Source organism: Mirounga angustirostris, unplaced genomic scaffold, assembly GCF_029215605.1.
Source record: "Mirounga angustirostris isolate CCGP_5_RB_7025 unplaced genomic scaffold, mMirAng1.0.hap1 SCAF_2, whole genome shotgun sequence".
Classification (NCBI taxonomy): Eukaryota; Metazoa; Chordata; class Mammalia; order Carnivora; family Phocidae; genus Mirounga; species Mirounga angustirostris.
This window is the reverse complement of record NW_026991710.1, coordinates 188,248,427-188,272,542: the sequence shown is the minus strand read 5'-3', so window position 1 is coordinate 188,272,542 and position 24,116 is coordinate 188,248,427. Positions and strand designations below refer to the sequence as shown.

The 24,116-nt window shown below is 45.4% G+C and overlaps 1 protein-coding gene across 1 annotated transcript in view; it reads left to right on the top strand.

Annotated features, from left to right (window-relative positions):
- The window catches only part of WWC2 (WW and C2 domain containing 2), a 202,246-nt gene that overhangs the window by 137,544 nt on the left and 40,586 nt on the right, over positions 1–24,116 (top strand). The window contains exons 6-15 of the mRNA XM_064585704.1: positions 223–352; positions 3,469–3,615; positions 4,654–4,727; positions 8,383–8,625; positions 14,130–14,219; positions 15,051–15,670; positions 19,129–19,258; positions 19,788–19,868; positions 19,964–20,050; positions 23,480–23,672. Coding sequence (XP_064441774.1) covers positions 223–352; positions 3,469–3,615; positions 4,654–4,727; positions 8,383–8,625; positions 14,130–14,219; positions 15,051–15,670; positions 19,129–19,258; positions 19,788–19,868; positions 19,964–20,050; positions 23,480–23,672 — 1,795 coding nt within the window. The remainder of the gene's footprint in view (positions 1–222; positions 353–3,468; positions 3,616–4,653; positions 4,728–8,382; positions 8,626–14,129; positions 14,220–15,050; positions 15,671–19,128; positions 19,259–19,787; positions 19,869–19,963; positions 20,051–23,479; positions 23,673–24,116) is intronic.

Sequence of the window (24,116 nt, the reverse complement as noted above, 5' to 3'; positions counted from 1 at the left end):
GGATGGGAGAGTGTGAGCTAGAAGTGGTTGGAAGAGAAAGCGGGAGGAACGATCCGCTTGAAAGGATGATACTGGTATGTATCAGAAGGCAAGTAACAGAATCATCAGCCAACTCCAACACTCCAACAATGCGAAAACCAGTTCCTATACTGTTGGCTTAATTTGTATTCTGTCAACACTCTTTGACGTTTTTCTCTTTTCTTTTTTTTTTTCTTTTAACAGAATAGATAAAAAAATGTCTGGAGGCCAGAGTGGCTATGAACTTAGTGAAGCCAAAGCCATTCTAACTGAACTGAAATCGATCAGAAAGGCTATTAGCTCAGGAGAAAAAGAAAAGCAAGATCTGATGCAGGTATGTTGTGAAACATTTTGTTAAGTCAGACACCTACCGGCTGGGGCCCCAGAAACTCGCCTTGAGGCAGAAGTTCTCCGTCAGAGTCTGGATGGCCCTTTCTCCCACTGCCTCATTCAGACTTTGTTCTAGGCACTGAGGCCACGGGCTGCGTTGGAGGTAAACAGGTGGGTTCCGAGGTTCTGCTATGCTTATTTGAAGGCAGGCCTTGGATGGCCTTTGAGACAGGAGGTGGTGGATCCTGGAGCCCATATGAGATGAGCATTTTGGTGCACCTGCAACTCACTAAAACTTCGTGTGGAACCCAGATAAGCAGGGTTGTCTAAACCACGATCCTCAGCCCAGGATGCAGAAAGGGCATGTCACGGGTCATCAGTGAGTAAAGGATATGCCTTGAGGAGTGCGGGGAGGGTATATGAGGAGCTTAGAAGAGCTTTTCCCTACCCCTTGTGACTCTGAGGTGCTATCTAGAGATGGGGAGTGTTGACCCAGCTGCGGGATACCCATCTAGTCATCCCAGGAAAGTTGCTAATGGTAGAAGATCCCCTTGTTACACCTGTCCGGTTCTTAGCCCAGGGGACTTGGCTCCCAGGGATCCAGCCTTGTGTGCAAAGGAAACAACCATTCAGTGATCAGTATCCTGCTTTTTAAATATCTATATTCAGTAAGTTTAGTCGGATTGGGTCTTCTTTTTTTTTTCTGAAGAGTGTGTCTCTTCCTCCTCTTACCTTCCCTCCATCCCATAATTATCACAAGGCCTGAGAATTCTTTGTATTTCAGATATTTGGAGCTCTGAGTAAGGATTTAGTCTGTGTCTTGAGGAGAATGTTAGAGCCAGTGGCTGTTTGCATTCTTAGTAGAAACTCTGCCTTTAAATACTATATTCAACTACTTCATGTCAGTTTTCAAAATGTCAACTGAATATAGGTATATATTCTTAAACACTTATAATTGTGCATTTAGGGAATTTTGAAATAACTTGCAAGAAGCGATCAAATAGAGAAGATTATAGTATTAATAGGAAGTCCTTATAAGCACTGACTGTGCTGGGCAGTCTTCTCCCTGCCTTGCATGAAAGTAGTTCATTTAATTCTGACAACAACCCTAGAGATGGGCATGTATTATTCTCACTTACAGACAGGAAATTGCAGTACACAAAAATTAAGTGACTTCCTCAAAGTCACACAGCTCATAAGTGGTAGGACTTTGGTTCAGACCTAGGCAGTCTTGCTCCAGAATATGGTGTTTTAAATATATATGTGGAACACAGAAGACTTTATTTGGATGTATTTTTATTTTGTTCCACCAAGATCCTGAGGCTGATGATTAAATCAGTAATTCCTCAAATGCACACCATAAATCCTTTGGAAAAAGTTAATAGAACCTGAGCAAATTTACATTGGAACTTTATAATTCAGCAATTTTAGGTTATCTTTGATTGTTCCTGTAAAGAAGAAATTTGGATTTATGCACAGACCAGATTAAATTAAAAGATTAGATTCCTTTTCAATTACTAAAGCATAGAAAACAATTAATTAGTAGATAGGGCAATCAACAGTAGAGCTGAGAAGGACACTAGGTGGGCAATTTCTGTGACTTTCAGAGCTCTTTGACCATGACCCACAGTAAGAGATATATTCTAATGACAACCCAGTCACACAAAAATGTCTTCATGTTTGGACACATACATACCGTATTTCTTAATACTTCTTTCTTAATACTCTTAATACTGGTAACGTGGTCCGAATTAATTTTCTAGTCTCTTCTTTTTCATCAAAAAACATGCTAGTCATGACCTACTAAATTGATGGAGGTGCATGGTCGGCACAGACAGATTTGAAAAATACTAATCTTTTCTCTCTACTAATGAAAAAATAGAAAAGACTTGCCCAAAGTCACTAAAAGGTTTCTTTGTTCTTTTCTGTAGTCTGTTATTTGATGTGACTGCTTGAGTTTTATCCCTCTTGTACATATATTTTGCATAAATATTCCTTTGAAAGAAAATAAAGAAGGTTAGATAAAAGGCACAAATCAGATCTCTGAGATTTCTAATTTGGGGGAACATTTCTCATTTTTTATCCTAAGAATCGTAAATGTCAGGATTAAATCCTGGCTTTTCTTAAAGTTAGTAATAATGAGTTTCTTACCATTTTTATTAGTGTTTTATGAGGGGGAGGGTTGATAGCAGTGTAGCTAAGATCTTTCTCCTTTTTAATACTTTCACTTGCTCACATCCTCTCTTTAAAGTAAGCTCAGTTCAGGACACCTGGGTGGCTCAGTCGGTTAAGCATCTGCCTTCAGCTCCGGTTATGATCCCAGGGTCCTGGGATTGAGCCTCCATGTCGGGCTCTCTGCTGAGCAGGGAGCCTCCTTCTCCCTCTGCTTGTGCTCTCTCTCTTTCTCTCTGTCAAATAAATAAATAAAATCTTTAAAAATAAATAAAATAAAGTAAGCTCCGTTTATTAGGTGTGGGTGCCAACCGCAGGCCCATTCACTTTACAAAACCAGACATTATCCCTCTGGCAGTACCACGCAGTCGGCGTAAGGACAGGCTTGGGATCAGCCGCCAGGACTGCAACTCCTGGCCCTCGGTCTCTTCATCTCTGACGTTAGCGGGAGCAGATAATCCCTTTGGTTCCATCCCGATGTAGAGTGGCATGATTATAGAAGTCTGCTAAGTAGGAAGTTTGCTTGCTAGATTCTACAATGAGTTTGCATTGTAGGTATTCCATGTTTCCATAATTTCTGCTGCATGAAGTGAGTAGTTGAAATGAGTCTTTTTAAAAGAGAGCTCTTTTCAATGACATTTTAAAAACAAGAAATGCATGTATTACATATAAAGATGCCATTATGCACAGTGTGAATAATTGCCATGCTCTCTTGGGGAAGGTAAGATAACCCGTTTATTATGATCTCACATACTTCCAAAGTCACACGTGTGTATATACAAAATCATATTCTCACCTTATTTTTTCAGTAATTTAAAATGATAAGTTCCTGTTAAAATAAAGTCGTTTTTCTATGGCGATCCTGTCTTTCAGTTTGAGTTTACTTGCTGGGGAAGTTTTTCATCTTACTTGTTAAGCTCTATGTAGGACTTTGTGTTTCCTCAACAGAGTCTTGCTAAGCTGCAGGAGCGGTTCCATTTGGATCAGAGCATTGGCACATCCGAGCCAGACTTGAGATCCAGTCCTGTGAACTCCCGTTTATCTCTGTCCAGACAGACCCTTGACGCTGGGTCACAGACAAGCATTTCTGGAGATGTAAGTATCCACGTGGCAGGGTTGTCCCCAGTGCTGTCCTTGACGAGCCTGATCTACAGTACGGATGGCAAGTGGGACAGGAGCGAGTGAGGTGGTTTGCACTGCAGCTGTGTGGATTCAATATTTCCTACTCCTAGATTGGTTTTAAAAAATCAGAGCCTTATCTTTTCTGTCTGGGTGCCAAGCATATCAGGATCTGTCCATATGAACGGCTTTGTTCAAACTTTCTCAGACCATATTTATTTGGAGACGTTATTGAAAGGTTAGAGGTGCATGAAAATTTAAGTTTTTCCTATTACATTTAAGGTCTTCGAAATTCAGATCTTTTCAGTTAAACATTGAGGCTAATGAGAAACAAAAAAACACGCCTTAAAATTTTTTTTTGTAGATCAAAGTTTGTTTATATTAAAACGTTTGATTTGTGGCTTATGCCTAGCATTTGAAAATATTTAACAGTGGTTTGACTACTGTTAATTGTTTTGCATTCTCTCCTTTGGGGCGCCATTTAGCAAATACTGTTTTCTAGTCCAGTCCCAGTTATTTTCATATTCCCTATTGCTTCTTTGAATTCTGCGCTATGAAAATAAAACAGGTAGAGATCAACAATAGGACCTACCTGTTTGAAAAATTGGTTTTTGAAGTTATTTAGTTTATGTTCTTTGCATTCAGAAGCTAAGTGATGGAAATTTGGGTTCATGGAGACAAGGAAATTAGTTTCAGTTCATAAATTTTATTGACCTGTACACCCTTCGTAAACTCTTTAAGATACCAGAAACCTTGACATAATACTTTTTATCTTGAATTTAATGTGTGGAGAAAATGATGTTAAAGTCTTTGAAAAACAGACAAGCTTGAATTAAAAAGAAATGTTTTGCCCCTACTGAGACTAGAAAGTAAGTGCCTTTTTAAACTGGTGTTCCCAATTTCAAGACCATCTTCTTTAGTTTTCCAATTACTTGTGCTTCCTAGAAGCAAAAGCAGTTTACCTTCATTCATTAGCAGAGTTAATTGACTTCTTTCCCTTTTGTTTTTTACCAGATCGGAGTGAGAAGTAGATCAAATTTAGCTGAAAAGGTCAGGCTGAGCCTACAATATGAAGAAGCCAAAAGAAGGTAACAGCAGGGGAGCTATTCTGTGTTCGGTGGTCAGTGGGCTCAAACGGTATTTTCTTTCCCAGAATTAATCTTTACTCCTATAGTGACATCTGCTGGGTGCTTCCCAACATCTTCCTACCAAGGTTACTCTTGCAGGTTTTTAGATGTAAGGGTTGCAGACCCCCCTCTCAGCTCAGCTTCTCCCCCCTGCCCACAGTTGAAGGACAGGGAGAATTAATGAGAAGTGTGGGCATGAAATTGCCCCCTTCCCTTCTGGAAGAAGGAAGCTTTGAGCTTGTCCAGTACTTACTCACAAGTAGAAGCGGGAAGATCGGTTTCTCAGGTAGAATCATGGTGCAGTGACTTGGGTACAGGACTTAGAGGCCGAGGACCTCTGAGGTAAATAACTGGAATTCCTTTGCTTTGAGGGGAGGATTTCCCGCCAACATCCTTGAAGATGCCGAGCTATCTGTTCTGGCAACTGACTTTAGGGCAAAGGAGGAAAGATCCTTATTTCTCTCGTTTATCCTCTAGACCCTTAGAACCCTGTGCTTTATTTTCCTCACCTTGTGACTCTGCTTGGGGAAGCCTCAGGAGACTTCTCCCTCCTCATCCAGTAGACAGGCTCAACTAGTTTTCATAATATGGACACCTTGCTCATTTTGAGGGAGAGGGTCATACTGATCTATTTGATTTCATTATTTTCCTTTTTAGAGTTTAAAAATGCTTTTGATTTATTATTTAGGAAGGCATTGGGGGAAAAAAAACTGCAGTACCACCCTGTAGGCGACAGAGAAATTTATCATGTTCCTCCTTGAGAACATGGAAAACTCAGCTGAGAACCTGCTAGAATGTCAGAGTTTGCTATCATAAGACCATCAGATAGATAATAAAGTATACCCATTGTTACTGGTGATGAGGATTATTTAAAAGTAATTAGCCAAGGTTCTTGGAGGTTATCTGGCTTTAACATAGCAATTATTTGATTTGCCTAAATACAATATTTGCCTCTTTGTAACCTCTGTTACTAATATTACTTAGTTCTTTGATGACTGAAAAAAAAACAAAACTCATAAGCTTTGTTCTACAAATTACTAACCGTGTGTGCTTGAGCAAGTCAGTTTCTGTGAATAACATTTCACTCAGCTAATTTCAATGCCTATAAGTTTTCCTGGGTAGATTATACATTTCTTGAGGTTATAAAACATTTTATATACTTTATTGGCTACTTCTCGGAGCCCAGGCAAATGCCTTACCCACCATAAGGATTGAGGACTGCTTTGTGGTTTTGTGGCCCTCTGGCTGTGAGCATACCAACCCAAAAGCGGCCACAGCTCCTGGGTTCTACTGTAAACAAAGCCCAGGATCTATGTCTGGCATTCTGAAGGAGAATGGCCATAACTCAGAATTAATTTTGGAGAACAAGGCCTCGTGCCCCTGAGTTCTTTGGGGCTCAACTTGGCTTCCCTTGGATCAGCTTGAGCTTTCACTTTACTCTGGCTGCTAACAGCTTATTCCATCTTCCTAGATGTACCTGGAAACCTTCATCATATCTTCTTCCCCAGATTTGGTGTGCCCTTTCCAAATAAAATCCAAGACCCACCTAACGCCTGATCCCACAAGTAATAGATGCCTTTCTTTCCTTCATTATGTTGTTGCTCCCAATTCAGTTGTTAATTCAGTTGCATCAAAACTTAAGATATTGGCTCTTTCCCATTGGGTGGCTTCGCTGTCCTGTTCTTATTTGGGGTTTTATTTTAAAGTTACTAGCAAGGCTGATGAGAAGGTAAATCTCGAGGTTTGTGCATCTGTTGAAAATGTTCTCTTCTTCAATTCTAAGTAAAGAGGTGGGTTGTATTTCCCTGAAACCTGTTTTCTCCTCCAGCCTTTGTTTTATGTGCTTAATGAAGCTAATAATACCATGCTTAGTTAGCATTTTGATGATTAATTTTCTTGCACACTGAGACAGTTGTGTATGGTTTTGTGGTTCTGGCTGAAGAACAGCTGATGTTACATCTATCATGAGTGCAGACGCTGGGTGGAAATCAGAAGTACACTGTACCTGCAGTGCTGGTGAGGGAGGGCAATTTTTTTTTTTTTTTTTAACTCAAACAAGAAACTGGCACAAGAATGTGGATATACTTCCATCTTTGTCCCAATAACATTATTTTGTTTACCTTTTTTCTTCCGTCCTACAACTTCTTCCATTAAAAAGGGAAATAAAATGCCCTCTTTCCACTTTTCATATTGTGGTATGGGCTATACCAGTATCCAGAGGGATCATCCAACTTTTTTTTTTATAGGCGTACCGATCCCCTGCGCCAACATCAGTTGTGTTCATAATTTGCCTTGATGTGGTGCTGATGGTCAAAACAGCCATGTGCCATTTGCCTTGTGAACCATCCTGGTAGTGCTCACAGTGCCCCAGAGCAAGTGGTTTGGTTCGGAGGCCCGGGGGCGGGTCAGAACGTTCTCATTCCGCCAGAAGTTAACTTGACCATTTAGCGGGAAGCTCGCGACATGGTGGACTCCCAGGTCAGGCAGAATGATGCAGCCGGTGACGTTCCTCCCTGCGGGGCTTTCCTGCTCCTCCTCCCATCTTCCCGTCCCTGTCCCCCGCGCTCCAGTACCTGCAGTCACTGTGCTGGCTGCCCGTCCGTGCTGGGGAAGGTGCTACTGGACGGCTCCTGTGGACGGAGGGCGCCCGGGTCCATGCAGTCACGCCTACAGGGCTGGCTCAGAGAGCACTCAGGAAACCGGGTACACACTGATTTCACAGCACACAGCTAGCTGCAGGAGGATTCTGGTGGAGGAGGCCCGGGAGGGCAGGGCTGCTCCCTTTTCCTTGGCCACGTGGAACGTGCTGGATTGACTTTGTTGTAATACTGCTTGGCTGAGCCACTGCTCTCTCTTTTCCCCCACCCTTCCCTGACTGGCTCACGTCCCAGTTGCTGCCCATGCGACACTGGGGACTACGATTTTCCTGGGGGACAGCGTCTTTACCCAGAGGAACAAAATCTATAGTAATATCCTGTCAGACAGCATTTACCTTCATTTTTTTAAAAATGGAAGCCCTTCGGGGGCACCTAGGTGGCTCAGTCAGTTAAGCGTCTGCCTTCGGCTCAAATCATGATCCCGGGGTCCTGGGATCGAGCCCCGTGTCAGGCTCCCTGCTCAGCGGGGAGTCTGCTTCTCCCTCTCCTGCTCCCCCTGCTTGTGCGTTCTCTCTCTCTTTCTTAATAAATAAATAAATAAATAAAATCTTTATTAAAAAAATTAAAAGTAAAAATAAATAAAACGGAAGCTCTCCAGGTATCCCTCCTGTCACCCTCCACAGGCAGTCACACATCGGGGTGGCCACCCGCAGCTCCCAGAGCTCTCTGCTTTTTAAGTTTCAGTGTACTTTGACCTTCACCCTTTTTTCAGATAGGCGGTGTGCTTGCTGGTGTTGGAAAGGTGAGGAAAAGGCAGTGGACGAGAGCCGGGTGTCAAGTCGGGCCCAGGGTCTGGAGGGCGGGGCTGTTGCTCTTCCCCTGCCTCCGAGGGGGGGGCGGTCACCCCTGAGTAAAGTCAGGACAGCAAGCATCCAGCCCCCCAACTTCGCCTGGTTCATGTTCTCCCTTTCTTGAGAGTTCTCAGTGTGCACATCCCTCTCTTACCGCTTTGTTTGTAGTATGGCCAACTTAAAAATTGAACTGTCGAAACTGGACAGCGAGACGTGGCCCGGGGCGCTGGATATCGAGAAGGAGAAGCTGATGCTGATCCACGAGAAGGAAGAGCTTCTGAAAGAGCTTCAGTTCGTCACCCCGCAGAAACGCACTCGAGACGAACTGGAGCGCCTGGAAGGCGAGAGGCGGCGGCTGGAGGACGAGCTGCTGTCCGCGAGGGGTCCGCCGAGCCGAGCCCTGGCCGAGAGGTTCGTTTCCCTCCCTGGGGACAAGGGCGCGTCCGACCGTGCGCGGGAGTCTGAGCTGTGCCTGGAGGCCAGGTCCCCCGGGTCTTTGGAAAGCTCCGTCGCATCTGTTGCCGGTGGACGGAGACCCGGCACAAAGGGACCTCCTTTCCGTAGAGCAATAAAGCACACCCTCCTCATAGTCTGCGGCATCAGTTCTTCTGTTCGTTAGGAAGGCGAAAATGCCTGTGACAGATGTTGAGTAAGTAAGGAATGTGGACATAAAACCAGGAATGCAGTCCATCGCTGACTGAGTCTGGTAACAGTGGCTATAAACTATTGCACTCTGATAAGAAAGATTATCTGGACTGTTACGGCCCCGGCAGCTTCCTACTCGGAGGTTTATGACTCACAAGAATGCAAAAGTTTATTGCTTTTCGTTTCACAAGGAAAAGACAGCTTGCTCCCTTTGATATCTTAACAGGTCACAGAATGTTCACTGGGATTTTGTTTGTCAGTCAAGCCCCTCCTGCGAAGCAGGTGAAAATGTAAAGGGAAACACCTGACGCAGTTTTGTGATCTTTCCAGGGGAAGGTGCGAATGGATCATTTAACCCAAGAAAATCCAGTTCTGTAAGCAGGTCAGCTGCAGGGTCAAGCAGGGGAACGTCTGGGTGTCAGTTGGCCAAGGAGGCGTGTGCGAGGGAGCCCTGGGATCCCGGCCTCGCTGGCGGGTATGGTTCCACCCCTGTCCCAGCCACAAGCCACAGCCCGTGCAGCCCTCTGGGACCCCTGCACACCCATCCATTCTGTAGGCCAGCAGTCCAGGTGCGGTGCCTGTCCCAGGATGACAGGAAGGAAGGTCACATCCGTATAATGTCAAGTGACTGGAAGTAAGTTTAAAACACCCAGCCATAATCTAATTGCCTTTTTTTTTTTTTTTTTACCTTCTTGGCTTCTTGCCTTCTAATTCCTTGTCCTCCATGAATGTGTAAGGCTGTGTGTCTACATAATATCAGAACATTTGAAGTGTGGTGCGGGGAATGGTAGGAGGAAAAGCCTCGGACGTTGCTGGTTAGGCGTTAGCATGCGGACTTGCCTACCCTGAGTTTAGTCATCTGGGGACAGTTGACTTTTGTGAGTTTGAAACTGGTGATCAAGGTAAAGCAGAGCTACAGCTCGGTGGCCATACAGAGCAGGCGCGAGAGTCAGGAGGAAAAGCCTCTACAGCCTACGTTCCTTTACCATCTGAAAGCATTCTCATCGCCCACCTGCCCTGGCTGCCCTGACATCTTGGTCTAGTGGTGCCGACTGAAGGCTCACCCTCAAGGCTGGTGTGAACAAGGCTGGCGGGGCAGTGGGGGGGTGGGGGGGACACGATCCACTCAACAGAGACCAGAAGGATCCAAAAGTAAGGGAGAGAGGGCAGAATTTCCTTGTTTTCCTGAATTACCTTGATGTCGTGTCTGTGTTTATAGATCTTAAATTTGTAGGATAAAAGGTTGCTAATCACCAGCAAACATGACAAAATGAGTAGCTTTTGTGTGGCCCATGTAGAAAGCAGCAAGGACACCTGTACCTTGTGTCACACTTACTGTTACCTAATCATACGTGTGGAACGCGCTGAGTGCATTTCAGCTGTTCTCTGTAGTGTGTGAATCTGGGAAGGGCCTAGAAACAGCCTTTAGATTTGTTCTGGGAGAGAGAGAACAGATGTGTGTTTGTTTAATCAGCTTTTACAGGCATGATGTCTTGTTTTGTTTTTTTTTAAGGGCTAGAGCTTCAAAAATGACTGATGAAGTAACGTTAAAAATACAGTTTGTTCCTAAGTGCCTAGGCTCTGGCTTTTGTACTTTGGTTTGTGCATAATACATATAATAACTGTCCAAATTCTGGCAGAAGCCGTAGTTTTGAACCCATCAGGAAGAGGAGCTATAAAATACTTATATAAAATAATTACATCCTCAGTGAGATCCAGCCATGGGGTTTGTCTCAGATGGGGAGTAAACAGTTTGAATGTCCCTCTAACTTACGATACCTGCATGCCCCGGTCTCCCACAACTAGACGTTAGCAAGAAGGGACATGTATATAATTGTGTTTTGTATCTGTCGTATGTTGGTGGCCAGAAGCCAAATCCCTGTCATTATGTTGTTGTATAAGGTTGAGAGGACTAATACTTTCTTGCTTGAGCAACTTAAAGTTTTCTCACTGCTCTCCTTGGATGCAAACCCAGCATCTCACGTGTCCGAAAGAGCAGAGCCACCTGCCGAAGGGAGCGCCGAGTCTATTTTCCAAGTAGACACAGATGGTATGGCTTTGGGTTTTGTTGTTCTTGTCAGTGGTTTTACTTTGCCCCTCTGTACTCTCTCACCTTTTCTTGATCTTCATTATTTCTTCTCACCTCGTGTATGTACAGTGTTTCTGTTCTGTGTATTGTTACTGTTGAACTAAAACAGGGTGCTTAGCAAGCAAGAGAATACCTCTCAACACTGCTTCCTCAGCCCTAAAGCAGGTGGTGCTGGGAGATACTTCTGGGAAATAAGATTCACTGTGTAAAACTTTGTTTCACCATAAAACAAATTGGGCTTCACCAGTTCTAAATCCTTCAGTTTCCTCTTGGCACCTACCCAACTGCCATAGAAACCACTTCTGCATTCCCCCAAATTGTCCCATTTGCCATTTACATGGCAGGTTTCTCATTATTTCAGGGGTGGCCTCAGGCAAGATTCTGAATCAGTGCTGAGAGTTGGGCTCAGAAGGAGCTAAGCTCACCTGAATTTCAGCCAGTGAGCATGACCCCAGAGTCCCCCAGCCGTGTGCGGCCAGCACCGCCCCACCCCGGGCCGAGCGCTCAAATGCAGTGACAAAGCTCCCACCGTGGGCCATGAAGCACTTCAGGAAGAGGGAGATGCTCACCGGGAGGGACCATCAGCAAAGACAGATGGCTCTCAAATGAAGACTGTCATTGTGTGTGGGACTTTTCACACATCTTCCATGTTCTCTCCATACAGCTACTGAAATTCCAAAACCTCTGTGCTTTTCTGTAGCTGATAAGATCTTAACAGTGCTCCGTATTTTCACAAAGATCTTGAGAGTTTTGTCTTACTTCTTACCTGGATGTCTTAATTTTCCTTAATAATATATGAATGTTTCTGTCTCTGATTCTGAAAAAAATCTAAAGCCAGTAAGTGCCCCGGGGTATGAGTGTCATTTATTTTTTAACAGAAAAGGAACTTCTTACTTCTATAGATGACATGACATTTTCCCTACGTGGAAGGCTCTGGGTGGTCTTCATCAGGAGAGACTGGGCAGGTGCTTCTCTCTCTCAGGGCACAAGGGCAGAGAGAAGACAGTGGGAAGGCGCTGCCCTTGTCTTGCAAAGAGCAGATGAATGCATAGCGTGGGTCAGTTGGACCAGCAGGAGAGGAATCTTCTAGGGGCCGGGTGGAGAAGATCCTTTCTCATCGTGGAGAAGGGCTTGGAGAGACAGAGATGCACCCTCTTGAAGGGGCTGATACCTGAGCAATTTCTTCTACTCCCTGGTCCAGAGGAAGTTGGGGAGGATGCTTCTTGGACACCTGGAATCTGAGGAAGACTTCTGGCTTCTGTGATTACATCAGAGATAGGAGTGGGGTGCTTGATCCAAGAAGGCCACCCCACTGGAAGGGCTCCTGAGTGCCTTGGTTATTCTTCTCCCAGTGAAGGGGTTATCTAGAGACACCGGCCACCAGCCACAAGGGAGTGCTGGGAGGGCAGCCTGGGCGGAAGAGGGAGAAAAAGCTAGTGATTGCCTTCTGGGAGCTTAGGATCTGACTGGGGAGCATGCCAACAAGAACATGAAGCCAGGTCTCAGCAGTTCAAAGCCATAAGAGGGCCTTAGCAGTCCGCTGGAGGAGGCCAGAATGAGGACCATCGCTTGTGACCGAGATGGGGAAAGCTTTGGATTTTAAATTTCAGCATGAAACACACTAATGTCATACTGAAGCCTCCTTACCACACCAGAAAAGCCTTCATTTGTGCAGTATTTAGTTTTAAAACTTCCTTCAAAAATGTTTCTCCTGTTTCAGAAGACACGGATTTTGGTAGATTTGGGGGCTTTCTCCAGACCTTTACCTTCTAATTCAGTTCATCTAAATTGTATTAATTTTTTTTCCATGTTGAGTTTTTGTTTATATTTAAGAGATTAAAAAAAAAATAGGGACTGTACTCCTTTTCAGAATACACCTTTGAAAGCTGGGAATTAAGAATTTATCACGCTTTGAAGTACTAAACAAAATGACAAGAATTGCTTTTTTTATTTTAACATATAATGAAATTGTGTTGGTGACACATCAAAGGATGGATAGCTATAAATAAAATATGGGCATGTTTCCTTACTGCCTAAAACATACATTTCAAAGAGGTTAGAAATTAGGGAAATTTTATTCTTCTCCAAAGAAAAATAGCTAATTTTTATATCCCCACCTTGTAAGGCATGCTGAGGCTTTGAACAAGGAGTTTTGTTTTGATGTCTGCAGAGCACTTTCACATATATCACACGCCATTTGATCCCTTTAACAGCCCTAGCAGACAGACACAGTAGGATTTTAATCGCCAATTTGCAGATGAGAGCGCTGGGACCCCTTGACTAAGTGACTTGTTTAAGGACACGTGGTCGGTAGCAGCAAATCCACCAGAAACCACAGTGGTTTTCTGGGTCCCATTTTGCGGTCCTTGACCACTCTGGACGGGCTCATTCCAGGGATGTCTAAAGACCTTCAGGTGACATAGACCTTACGCTTGATATATTTTTAGATAACTCACTCACATACACAGTTTCCCGATACTCAAAATTTCTTTACAAACTCGGTCGCTTGAATGTGGATGAAATTTCACGATAATCGTTGCGGGCAATGAGATGTGCTGTATAGTAGGAAGGGAAATCACTTTTGTATCTTTTCCTTGTTGAAACCGTTAAGCCCAAATGAGCTCACAATGGCAATATGGACTAATTTGTTTCTTAATCGCTGAAATTCTCATCAAAGTAAGATTGGAATTTTTGTCACTGAATGGCAGTTGGGAGCAGTCCTTGTCAATTCCAGCACTTCGGACGGTCTTTCACAGTTCTCTGTTATTGCCGTCAAGTGTTTTAGTAACTTAAGCCCAAATCCCAGGCCCGCAGAAGGATTCTGCAATCTTTGTTAGTGATTTGTGGTTTTCCTCCTGTCTTTCCCTACCTCACGAGAGCACAAGGGTTTTTTGTTTGTTTGTTTTTTTGTTTTACCCATTTAAGAAAATTTTAGAATACCAGATTTTTAAAAATTCTCAGTAATGTTGATTGAGGATAGATCTTCCTCTTCACTTGGCGTGGCTATGGACAGTTCCGCCCACTTTGCTTCTTGCTGGTGGTTCTGTTTTCTCTCCCGTGCATTCACTTGGGTTTCCCCCTCATGGTACATAATGTTTATATAATAAGAATCTTTTCCTTCAGTTTCTGTGCTTTATTATAATTACATGGAAATAAATTCGTTTCTGTTTCTTTTTTCTAGATTGAAATTGGAAGAGCGAAGGAAAGAGCTCCTACAGAAACTTGAAGAAACTACTAAATTAACTACTTATTTGCATTCACAACTTAAAAGGTAAGCCTGCTTGGTTCTTGAGGGAGAAGTTTTTCTTGACTACATTCAGGCGTGTTTTGGTTCATCCTGGATTACTTTTCTCTTTATTTTCAACTGTTTAAAAGTAAATAAAATAGTTATGCTGGTACAATTAAAACTTGGATGATCAAATTTAAAGTTACAAGATTTTTTTTTTCATGAACCCCAAGGTCATAGGCAGAAGATATTGTGGGAAGAAGATATACTTTATATATTTTAGCTATGAATACATACTTAGGAAATGACACATTTCTACAGATCACCCTTTCTTTTAAAAAGGGAGGAGGAAGAAAGATTTGCCTTAAAATAGTTAGCTACGTGTTCACTCCTTCAGTACGCACACCCTGAGGGAGACGGTCCCGTGTGAAACCTCTTTGTCTTTATTAGCTTGCCTTTGTTCTCTCTCAAAATTAAAAGCTTTATTCTTTAACCAGAATAACTACACTGATACTCTGTGCTGTGTATGCTATTTTTCCCCCTTCCGTATTATTAAGTTGCATACTTGCTGCTGGATATCTGTGCAGGTAGATTTATCAATAGGTACTCATCATTCTCTTTGTTTCGGTTTCTGCAAAAGGGACTCGATCTTTGGTCAGAATAGAATTGCTATGTGGAGAGCCAGGTTGAAAGTGTCCATGAGTCAACATGGCAGTAGGTGGTATAATAATAGCAGGTTCTTTTTCCTGCAGTCATTATGTTGTTTGGCGCCACTGGGTTCCTTCCCTCCGGGGTCCGGAGGAGGAGGTGGCGGGCATCGTGCTTGGGTTTTCTGTACCATCCCAGTTTTCACAGCGAGTGCTCCTCTCCCCTCAGCCTCTCGGCCAGCACCCTGTCCATGTCGTCCGGGAGCAGCCTGGGCTCCCTGGCCTCCAGCCGGGGGTCTCTGAACACTTCCAGCAGAGGCTCGCTCAGCTCCCTCAGTTCCGGAGAGCTCTGTTACACCAGTCAGAGCGACCAGGTGGACACGGATTATCAGTGCAAACTGGACCTCCTTCTACAGGAGAAAGGCGGCTACATTCCTTCTGGACCCATCACCACCATCCACGAAAACGAAGTGGCCAAGTCCCCCAGGCAGCCTGGCCAGAGCAGTCCCTGTGGGGCGGCGGCTGCAGCCACAGGCCACACGCCCCCACGGACTGAGGCCCCCAAGTCTGTGACGTCCCTGTCCTCACGGTCCTCCCTCTCCTCCTTGTCCCCTCCCGGCTCTCCCTTGGTTCTAGAAGGCACGTTCCCCATGTCTGCTCACGATGTCCCTCTCCATCGGTTCACTGCTGACTTTGAAGACTGTGAATTGAGTAGCCATTTTGCAGACATCAGCCTCGGCGAGAGTCAGATCTTGCTGGATTCTCATTCAGGAGGAGTGTCCCAGTCTCTCTCAGAGGATAAAGACCTCAGCGAATGTGCCCGGGAGCCGTTGTATGAAGGAACTGCAGGTGAGCGGAGACCTTTGCTTCTTTCTGCTCCCTCTTAATTATTTTAAGAAGAATGGTGGGAGGGCTACTTTTTCCACAGAAACAACTGTGCTACCCACCCACCCCCTTCTCTCTGCGCTGCTTATTCATTTTGGCTTCATTGGAGAAGGAGTTTTTATTGATATACCTGGAAACTAGACCTTTTTTTCTTTATCAAATAAAAGTCGCCTTCCCTGCTTACTAGATTTAATCATGAAGTGTCTGTCTTCTTGTCCAGAAACCCTCTGGACGGTGGCAGCTGACTGGGGACATGTCTTATGAACATACTTCACACTTCATACAAATACATTCGGGCTCTGAAATAGCAAGGCAAAAGAAGAGGGCTTTCTTCTAAAAGTTGGCCTAAAACAGGTTAAAGCCAAGCCCATTAGCATCCCAGCTAATTAGTACCAGGGTTCAGTGTTTAGATTGCTCAGGGAATTCTATACAAATACGATTTCTGTTTCTTGCCAGACACTCCCTTTCTGCGCAGGGTGAATTTGGAGAAAGCCGGGTCCCGTGTAGTGGTGGTACCCTGCCATCTTCTGGCCGCGTTACTAGCTGCACCCGGGGAAGTGTGCCCTCGATCAGGCTCTCACTGCTGCCGTTGTGTGCCCAGACACAAACAGAGGGCGCATTCCATTTTTGTTGTTGTTTTTTTTACTATCTGTATCCCTTTGCAAGGCGGAAGCTTTCGCTGTATTAGAAGTGGTTGTATAAAGAGCACAAGATAGTACCCTTGCTGGCAGAGGACCGTAGTTGTGGTCTGAGGACGATGGTCTGTTTCGGAGCTAGCCAGAAACGAAATGTGAAATAAAAGCTCCAGGGCCGGTCCCCAGGAGCCCCGCTCAGATCTACGCACGTCACCGTGTGTCCACCACACAGAAGAGGCCAGGCCTCTTCACAAGTGTTTTCCTGCTGCTTTGAGAAACCTCCTTATTTTGTATCTCTGCTCCGGAGAGTTCGGAGTCTTAACTGATTGGCCAGTTTCGATGTTTAAAAGAGAGAGAGACAAATCCATCCCGTGTGTGTGGTTTCCGATCCTGAAGACCGACACCCCAGCCTGGAGAGCCAGGAGACATTAGTGTGGCCTGTGTGGCTCCGCCCAGAAGGGGCCACAGCTCCAAGTGACGTGTCATCAAAATCCTCCACGGCAGAGAAAATGAGCAGAGGGGTGGTGTCTACTTAGCGGCTCCAGGTGAGCAGAAGCCAGCGGTCAGGCCTCCCTTCCGCCCCCAGCGGAGCCGAGCGATGCTCTCTGCCCCTGGAGCCAGCCAATCCTGCACCCTCACCTTGGTTCTAGCGAGCACGAGCACATTACCCCAGCTCTCAGCCTTGTTGTTTCTCAGCTGCAAAATGGGAACGGCCGAGTCTCTACTTCGCAGGGTACTGGGAGGATTGATGCTGGAACACAGCGAAAGCCTCTAATCGTGCCTGGTGCTCTGCTCTCTGTTCATGTCGTTAGTACTACCATATGCGGATAATCCATACAGACGGTGCTAAGCCCGGTTCCTACCACGACCACTGAAATTTATGAAAGTACAAAAGAAGAAGCAAGAGAAGAAACTGGAGTGTTTTCTCTGCCATGCTTCTGTGCTTTGGACTTGAAGGATCTTGAACATGTCAAAGCTGTTTTCATTCTTCGTGTATTGCGAGTGTTCTCCAGCGACCCCTTGTCAACGCTCAGTCAGTTTGGAGGGGCTGGTCAGTGGGCCCAGCTGCCAGAGGACGGGGACCCGCGCGAGAATCTCCCGGTGTCCGACCCCACCTGGGTCCGCGGGCTTCTTTGCCTGGGTCTCGCCTTGCTCCTGCCACTGGGTCTGCTGTTGTGCCTGGGAAGTCGGCCCAGAGCCCGGTGTTGCCAAAGTTTCCAGGATAGAGCTTTTACCTTTAAAATGCATCTTGTACTAGACAGCTGCTATTAAAAAGTCACCCTAAAGGAATGATACCCGAGAGCTTTATTTGGAAAGAGTACTGAATGCCATGTGAGAAAACAACTAAAAGCATATATATTTTTTTTTAAAGATTTTATTTATTTATTTGAGAGAGAGCACATGAGAGGGGGGAGGGTCAGAGGGAGAAGCAAACTCCCCGCCGAGCAGGGAGCCCGATGCGGGACTCGATCCCGGGACTCCAGGATCATGACCTGAGCCGAAGGCAGTCGCTTAACCAACTGAGCCACCCAGGCGCCCTAAAAGCATATATTTAACCGTAAATACTAATCCTCTTCAGGTCAGATCACCAGCACTCAGTCCATTCGGGGGTGCCTGACCGCCACGTGGGGGGCAGGTGTCCCGGGATCATGACGCTGCTCGTCTCCCTCAGGATTCTGGAATCTTCCACAGGCAAAGTCGACTTCCTTTATGCACATCCCACTCTCCGGCCCCAGTCCCCGCTGGAGGACAGAGACCGTGTTGGAATGACTATGAAGTCCTTCCAGTCAGTCTCTGTCATTGTCAAAGTCAATTTCAGCCGCTGTGGATATTCCTGGGGGTAATCAATAAATCATGTCATCACCTTCACCCCTCACAAAGGGGGGTGGGCGGAGAGAGGCACTGCATCATCAAGGAAAAAGCATTCCCACTGCCAGAAATAAAAGGGAAAATGCAGCAATCAATCGGGTAATCTGAAGCCTTAAAACTTAAACATCTTAACAAGATGTAAAGTCACGACTCAGAAGGGGGGCGAAATGCATACCAATCCTGGTCCCCGCTCACTTGCTGGAGGATAAAAGAACTCCACAGGCTCGCAGCTTATTACCTAGGAACGCAGCTTTAAATGAATGCTCCTTGCTCACCGCAGGATGCAGTGTATGAATATGAGTTCGAGATAAAAGTTAAGTGGTCATTGGTGCTAAAGATTCAGTAGCACAAAGTTGTTTTTGTTTTTGTTTTTGTTTTCTAATGGTGTTAGCTGGTGAGGAATTCTGTAAGTCAAAGACTTTTTTTTCTTAACTTCTGTTAACGTGATAGCACAGGAGATGTAGAATATGGTGTGTACAGAGAAGGGGAGAGCAAGGGAGGCGGAAACCTTTCTCGCCATTGAGTAGTAGATGCTCTCTATTATGCAAATATCTTTAATAGTTGAGGGACGCAGCTCGCTCCTTGCCTCCGAGCGGATGGTAACTGCAGTGAATCCCTGACAGAGAGAAGCAAGGGAGCGATGGGAATGTGTCATTTATCCCTTCCCTTCAAGTTTTTCAGGACGGAGAGAAACCGTATTCTTTCTCAAATGATGACCAAAATAGCTGGCATCCCAGGGACCTCTGTCACGTGTTGGTGCCTTGAATCGGCCACATCTGTTGACTCCAATAGTAACATCCACGATGCCCCAGATGCAAATACTTTGGGATTTCTCATAACCAAACCACGTGTGTATTTTTATACTTAACTTTTCCTAATAATAAATCCTAATTAGTACGCTCACTGTCCCGTCCCTAGATGTGGAAAAGTCATTACCAAAAAGAAGAGTAATCCACCTGCTCGGGGAGAAGACTGCCTGTGTGTCGGCTGCTGTGTCCGATGAGTCTGTGGCTGGAGACAGCGGGGTCTACGAAGCTTTCGTGAAACAGTAAGGACTCGCAGGAGCGCTTTTCGGTTACACTGTCTCTGCTCCTAGCCGTGGGAGGGCTCCAGCTTGCGAGCCTACTGCAGCCCTGAGTCCACTCTTTGCAGTAGAAGGGCGGTAGGCTAATGCCTGAAAATTTCAGTATACCAAAAACATCCCATCTGACCCACTTGGAGGCTTAAAACTCAGGGAGAGCGTTGGAGTTGCTAGTCACTACCCGTTTGGCACATGAATCTTCTCGTGTATATTTCTGAAAGCCTGGAATGTGTCTCGGGGTGTGGGGTACCCCAGGGAGGCTCAGGAAAGTCAGGCATCAGGAAGTCTGTCCTTTAATGGCTCAGAGGCAGACTCCTCTTGAAAAGGTGAAGAAATAGGTAAAAGAGTGAGTTTTCACTGGGGTCAGGTCCCCTGGGGGCTGGAGGAGTGCTGTTAATTCAGGTTTTCATTCAGAATCAATAAGTGGCAAAGAGTAACCATAACAGGACCCTGTTCATAAACAGTTCACCTACGCCCCCTGTCGCCCTGTCCCTAGGCCTAGTGAAGTTGAAGATGTTCCCTACAGCGAAGGGGATGTCACCATCGTGGAGACAGCCCAGGTGCAGGTCGGCCTCAGGTAAGGGAACGCACATGGAGGGGCAGTTTTAGACTTCGGTGCAGGGACAGATGGCCTGTGCTCTTTCCCTGTTTCATCAGCTTCTCTTTTGACAGATACGATGCAAAAAGGTCAAGTTTCATGGTGATTTTAGCACAACTTCGAAATCTTCATGCCTTCTTGATACCTCACACTTCAAAAGTGTAAGTAAAAGTAGCAAAGGACAAATTGAAGTACTGAATATTGTTCACATGTGATAAATTGTACATTGGAATTGAGCAGTTCATCCAGATGAACGTGGAAAAGACATAGCAGGGGTGATCAAGCCTCAATCCACAGTGGAGTAAATGAAAAGAAAAGGAGAATGCGTAAAAAGCATGTTAGATTTTGATCCTTATCCAACCAATTCATTATTAGGCTTAGGAACCAAGACTCTTTTAATCTCCCTTTTCAACCAGAAATTCTGTATTATGCTATGTTGGGGCCCGATTCTTTGAATTGAATTAAGATGTTTGCTGTTGCCTGATTATGCCTGCTGTTGGTTTGAAGTAAGTTTCTGATCTTTTACATGAAACTGTCGTGATTAAATTTCATTTATCAGTACAACTTTGCCAAACACCGTATCGTGCTGCACATAAGAGTATCATTCAGAGCATCAGGCATTCACTTCCCTGTGACCATTAATTTCTTAAAGTCACTTCACTTTAAGTGATGTCATAATGCCTTGTAGCCTGTTGCCTGGGACTCTCTCTCCTGACAGGTATCTCTAGCGGTCTTCACCACCATTCACACCCTCTGGAGTCAGACTTTTGGGGGCTCTCTTAAAGGCCTATGGCTAGAGACCACCAAAAAGAAGCCCGATTTCAACTTAGCACCTCTGACTTCAAAGCCAGCATCTCTGTGTATAGCCCTGCGCTTAATAATATGTTCAATCTGCCAGTATAAGGGTTTGGAAATAAGAAAGAGCTATTGAGGGGTGGCCCCCAAGACTCTGTACCCAGCCAGGTGGATGTTTGCCTTAGTGATAGAGAATATTCCTCAATGAGAAGGACATTTAATAAAGTAAATGTGAGAGTTCTGGATGTTTTCCTTGTGGGTTTACTTTTTAGTTCATATCTGAATACTCTTAAGAATGGGATCTAATAGAAACTGGGTCTAAATAAAAATAGAGCTAGATGGAAATTATTCAGTAGACAGCAGAAGAAGAGAGCCAGTGGATGTCTGTGTATTGATGATCATCAAAGCTGGAGGGGAATAGGATTCCAGGAGGGGAGTGGGCTGCAAGATCTCCTGAAATCAAGGTGTGTGTATGGGGGGCGTCCGCATTAAACAGGGAGACCAGAAGGAGGGAAGGCTTACTGGGGAGTGTCTGTGTCACCCCAAAGAGCCTGCTTCCTGGAACTGAGATGAGGAAGGCCAGTCAGTAGTAGTACGCAGGGAAGACGGCCCTGACGATATTATTTGTGACTTCTCCGTACCAGGAAATAGGCTGAGATATTGGAGCGTTGGCAACCTTTTTATTTCAGTATGACATATCTGGGAGAAGACCGCTCCAGCAGGGAGCGAACCTATGAACAGGGAGAGCCATCCCACTAGTCCAGGAGAAAACTACAGAAGTCCCCGAGAACACGCATCTTCTTTAATCTCGTGCCGTTAAGGGCTCAGCAAATGTGCCGCCGCCAAGCCAATCGCGGGGCCTCTCACTTTCCTCCTGGGAAGCCACAAAGTGCCCCGAGGTAGGGTGACAGCCAGCACAGTTGAGGACCGATGGCAGTGAGTGCAGTGGGCTCTTCTGCCCCCAGCTCGTGGGCAGTTACTCGTCTGCCTGGTCTGCACCTTCCTGAGATGTCTAGCGCCATGTTCTTAAGCCCCCACATAAAAGCCTTGGTCTACATAATGACACTGCCAAAAATGAAATATCTTAAAATCGTTCTTTTTCTCCCCCCCCAACTTCAAATTTTACTTTCTGGTTATCAATTACACCAAACAGAGCTTGTGCCCCAGCTGGTTGGCTCCTGACTCAGTGTGGACAGACCCCACCTACAGCAGAATGAAAGGAAAAGCAGCCCTACCTTCTTTCCCCAGTGCCTTTGGCTCTTAACCATGTAAAACCGTTCTTCACGTGGAAACGTTCTGGGGCTGCAGAAGAGGTTAGGCCACTGGTACAGAGGAAAACTGAGGTCTGGAGAAGCAGAGAGTTGCTTCCTCCATTGCAGCTCTGCAGTGTACTTCCCCTCCTGGCTTTCGAACGCAGATTTCTTCTGCCAAATCTCCAGCCTTAACAGCGGCAGCCCAAGGCTCCCTAGTCCCCTATGGCTGAATCTTCATAATCAGTTTTTATATTCTGATAGTTCCATAATTATACATATTGCATCATCAGTTTTATATTCTGATATAAAATACAGAAATAATAGGACATCCCTCAGTCCTGCCTGTGAATTTACAGTTTTCATAATTGGAGAAAGGCATCTTTTATTTATTTGTTTGACAGAGAAAGACACAGCGAGAGAGGGAACACAAACGGGGAGTGGGAAAGGGAGAAGCAGGCTTCCCACGGAGCAGGGAGCCCGATGCGGGACTCGATCCCGGGACTCCGGGATCATGGCCTGAGCCGAAGGCAGTTGCTTAACCAACTGAGCCACCGAGGCGCCCGAAAGGCATCTTTTAGAATCAGAATTAGACCAGCCTGGAATTAGCGGGCGAGGGATTTAATGGGTGTTGTCTTTCTGGGATTTAAAAGAAAATACCTCATGCCGTTTCTAAGAATTGTGAATCCTCATGTAACGTGTGCTTAGAAAAATCGCCTGAAAGTCGTATTAGAAGTTACTGGTTTTCTGTAAGTCTTCCTCTGAAATTTACAAAGCAATAAGCCTCTTAAGACAGTTTGTCCTTCCTGAAACTTCGACAATAATACTTGTAAGTTTGCAGGCGCCTGGGTGGCTCAGTCGTTAAGCGTCTGCCTTCGGCTCAGGTCATGATCCCAGGGTCCTGGGATCGAGTCCCACATCGGGCTCCCTGCTCGGCAGGAAGCCTGCTTCTCCCTCTCCCTCTCCCCCTGCTTGTGTTCCTGCTCTCGCTATCTCTCTCTCTGTCAAATAAATAAATAAAATCTTAAAAAAAATAAAAACTGCTAAGTTTGCTTCACAATATGCTCCTCAGCCGTTCTTCTTCGCTAGTAGGGTAATGTATTCCACTCCTGGGAAATGATCACCAGCACCCCTTGTTTAATACTGGGGGGTGAGTATTCTTGGGGACAAAGTTTGCTTAGCATGATCCCATCTTCCCAGACTCAGAAAACTTTACTTTGGAATTGGCTGTCCCCGGGCAGGTGGGACGTTAAATTCATCTGCCCCACGGATTTTTTCTCCTCCCCTTCTCTTCCCCCGTCCTGTCGTTGCTGTAGCCCTGTGGGGAGTGGCAGGCCCAGGGGCACGGTCAGCATGGGTGGGTGAAGAACGGAGCCTCTGGGCCGCTGAGCACAGACGGACCCATTCTGACAGCAAAGCTCTCAGTTGATGATGAACTCCATGTTCCCCTGTGTTTCTCTCTTTCGCAGATGATTTCAGACGACAGCTGTGAATCTGGTATAATTGAAGTACCTGTAAAATCCATTTTACTCTTGTTCTTTGCAGATACTTTAGGGTTGCTCTGCTTCCCTCCTCGACGGATGTCAGCTGTCTGTTTCGAACAAGAGTCCATCCAGCCACAGAATCCATCTTATTCAATGATATGTTCCGAGTGGCCATTTCCCAAACAGCCTTACAGCAGAAGACGCTGAGAGTCGATCTTTGCTCTGTTAGTAAACACCGAAGTGAAGAATGCCTGGTAGGTTATTTCACAGTTCCCTCTACCGCAGAAGACCCATGATTGGGGTATGCTGAGAAGAACTCTCTCGTTGCTATTTCGCCAGCCCTGGGACCACCACAGATCTGCCCAGCGCCTTGGGCACAGCCAGTGGTAGTTTCATTTTTTTATCGGAAGCAGTGATTTCTGGTTTTCATTTTCTTATTCAAGACCTTTCAAATCTGCTTATTAGTTGTGATTTTCTGTAATATCTATCTCCCGTTCTACCCTTTGACCTCTGTCATGATGATCGGTCTGGAGCTTGCTTGTTATTCCCAACAGGAGTCTTTGTGCTGGGTGCTTGGTATATATTATCTCCTTTAATCCTCGTGACCGTCTCAGAGGAGAAGGTATGAGTACCCCCTATTTTTAGATAAAGAACTGCAAAGAGAGGTGATGTGTCCAGGGTCACGAAGCTGGTGAACA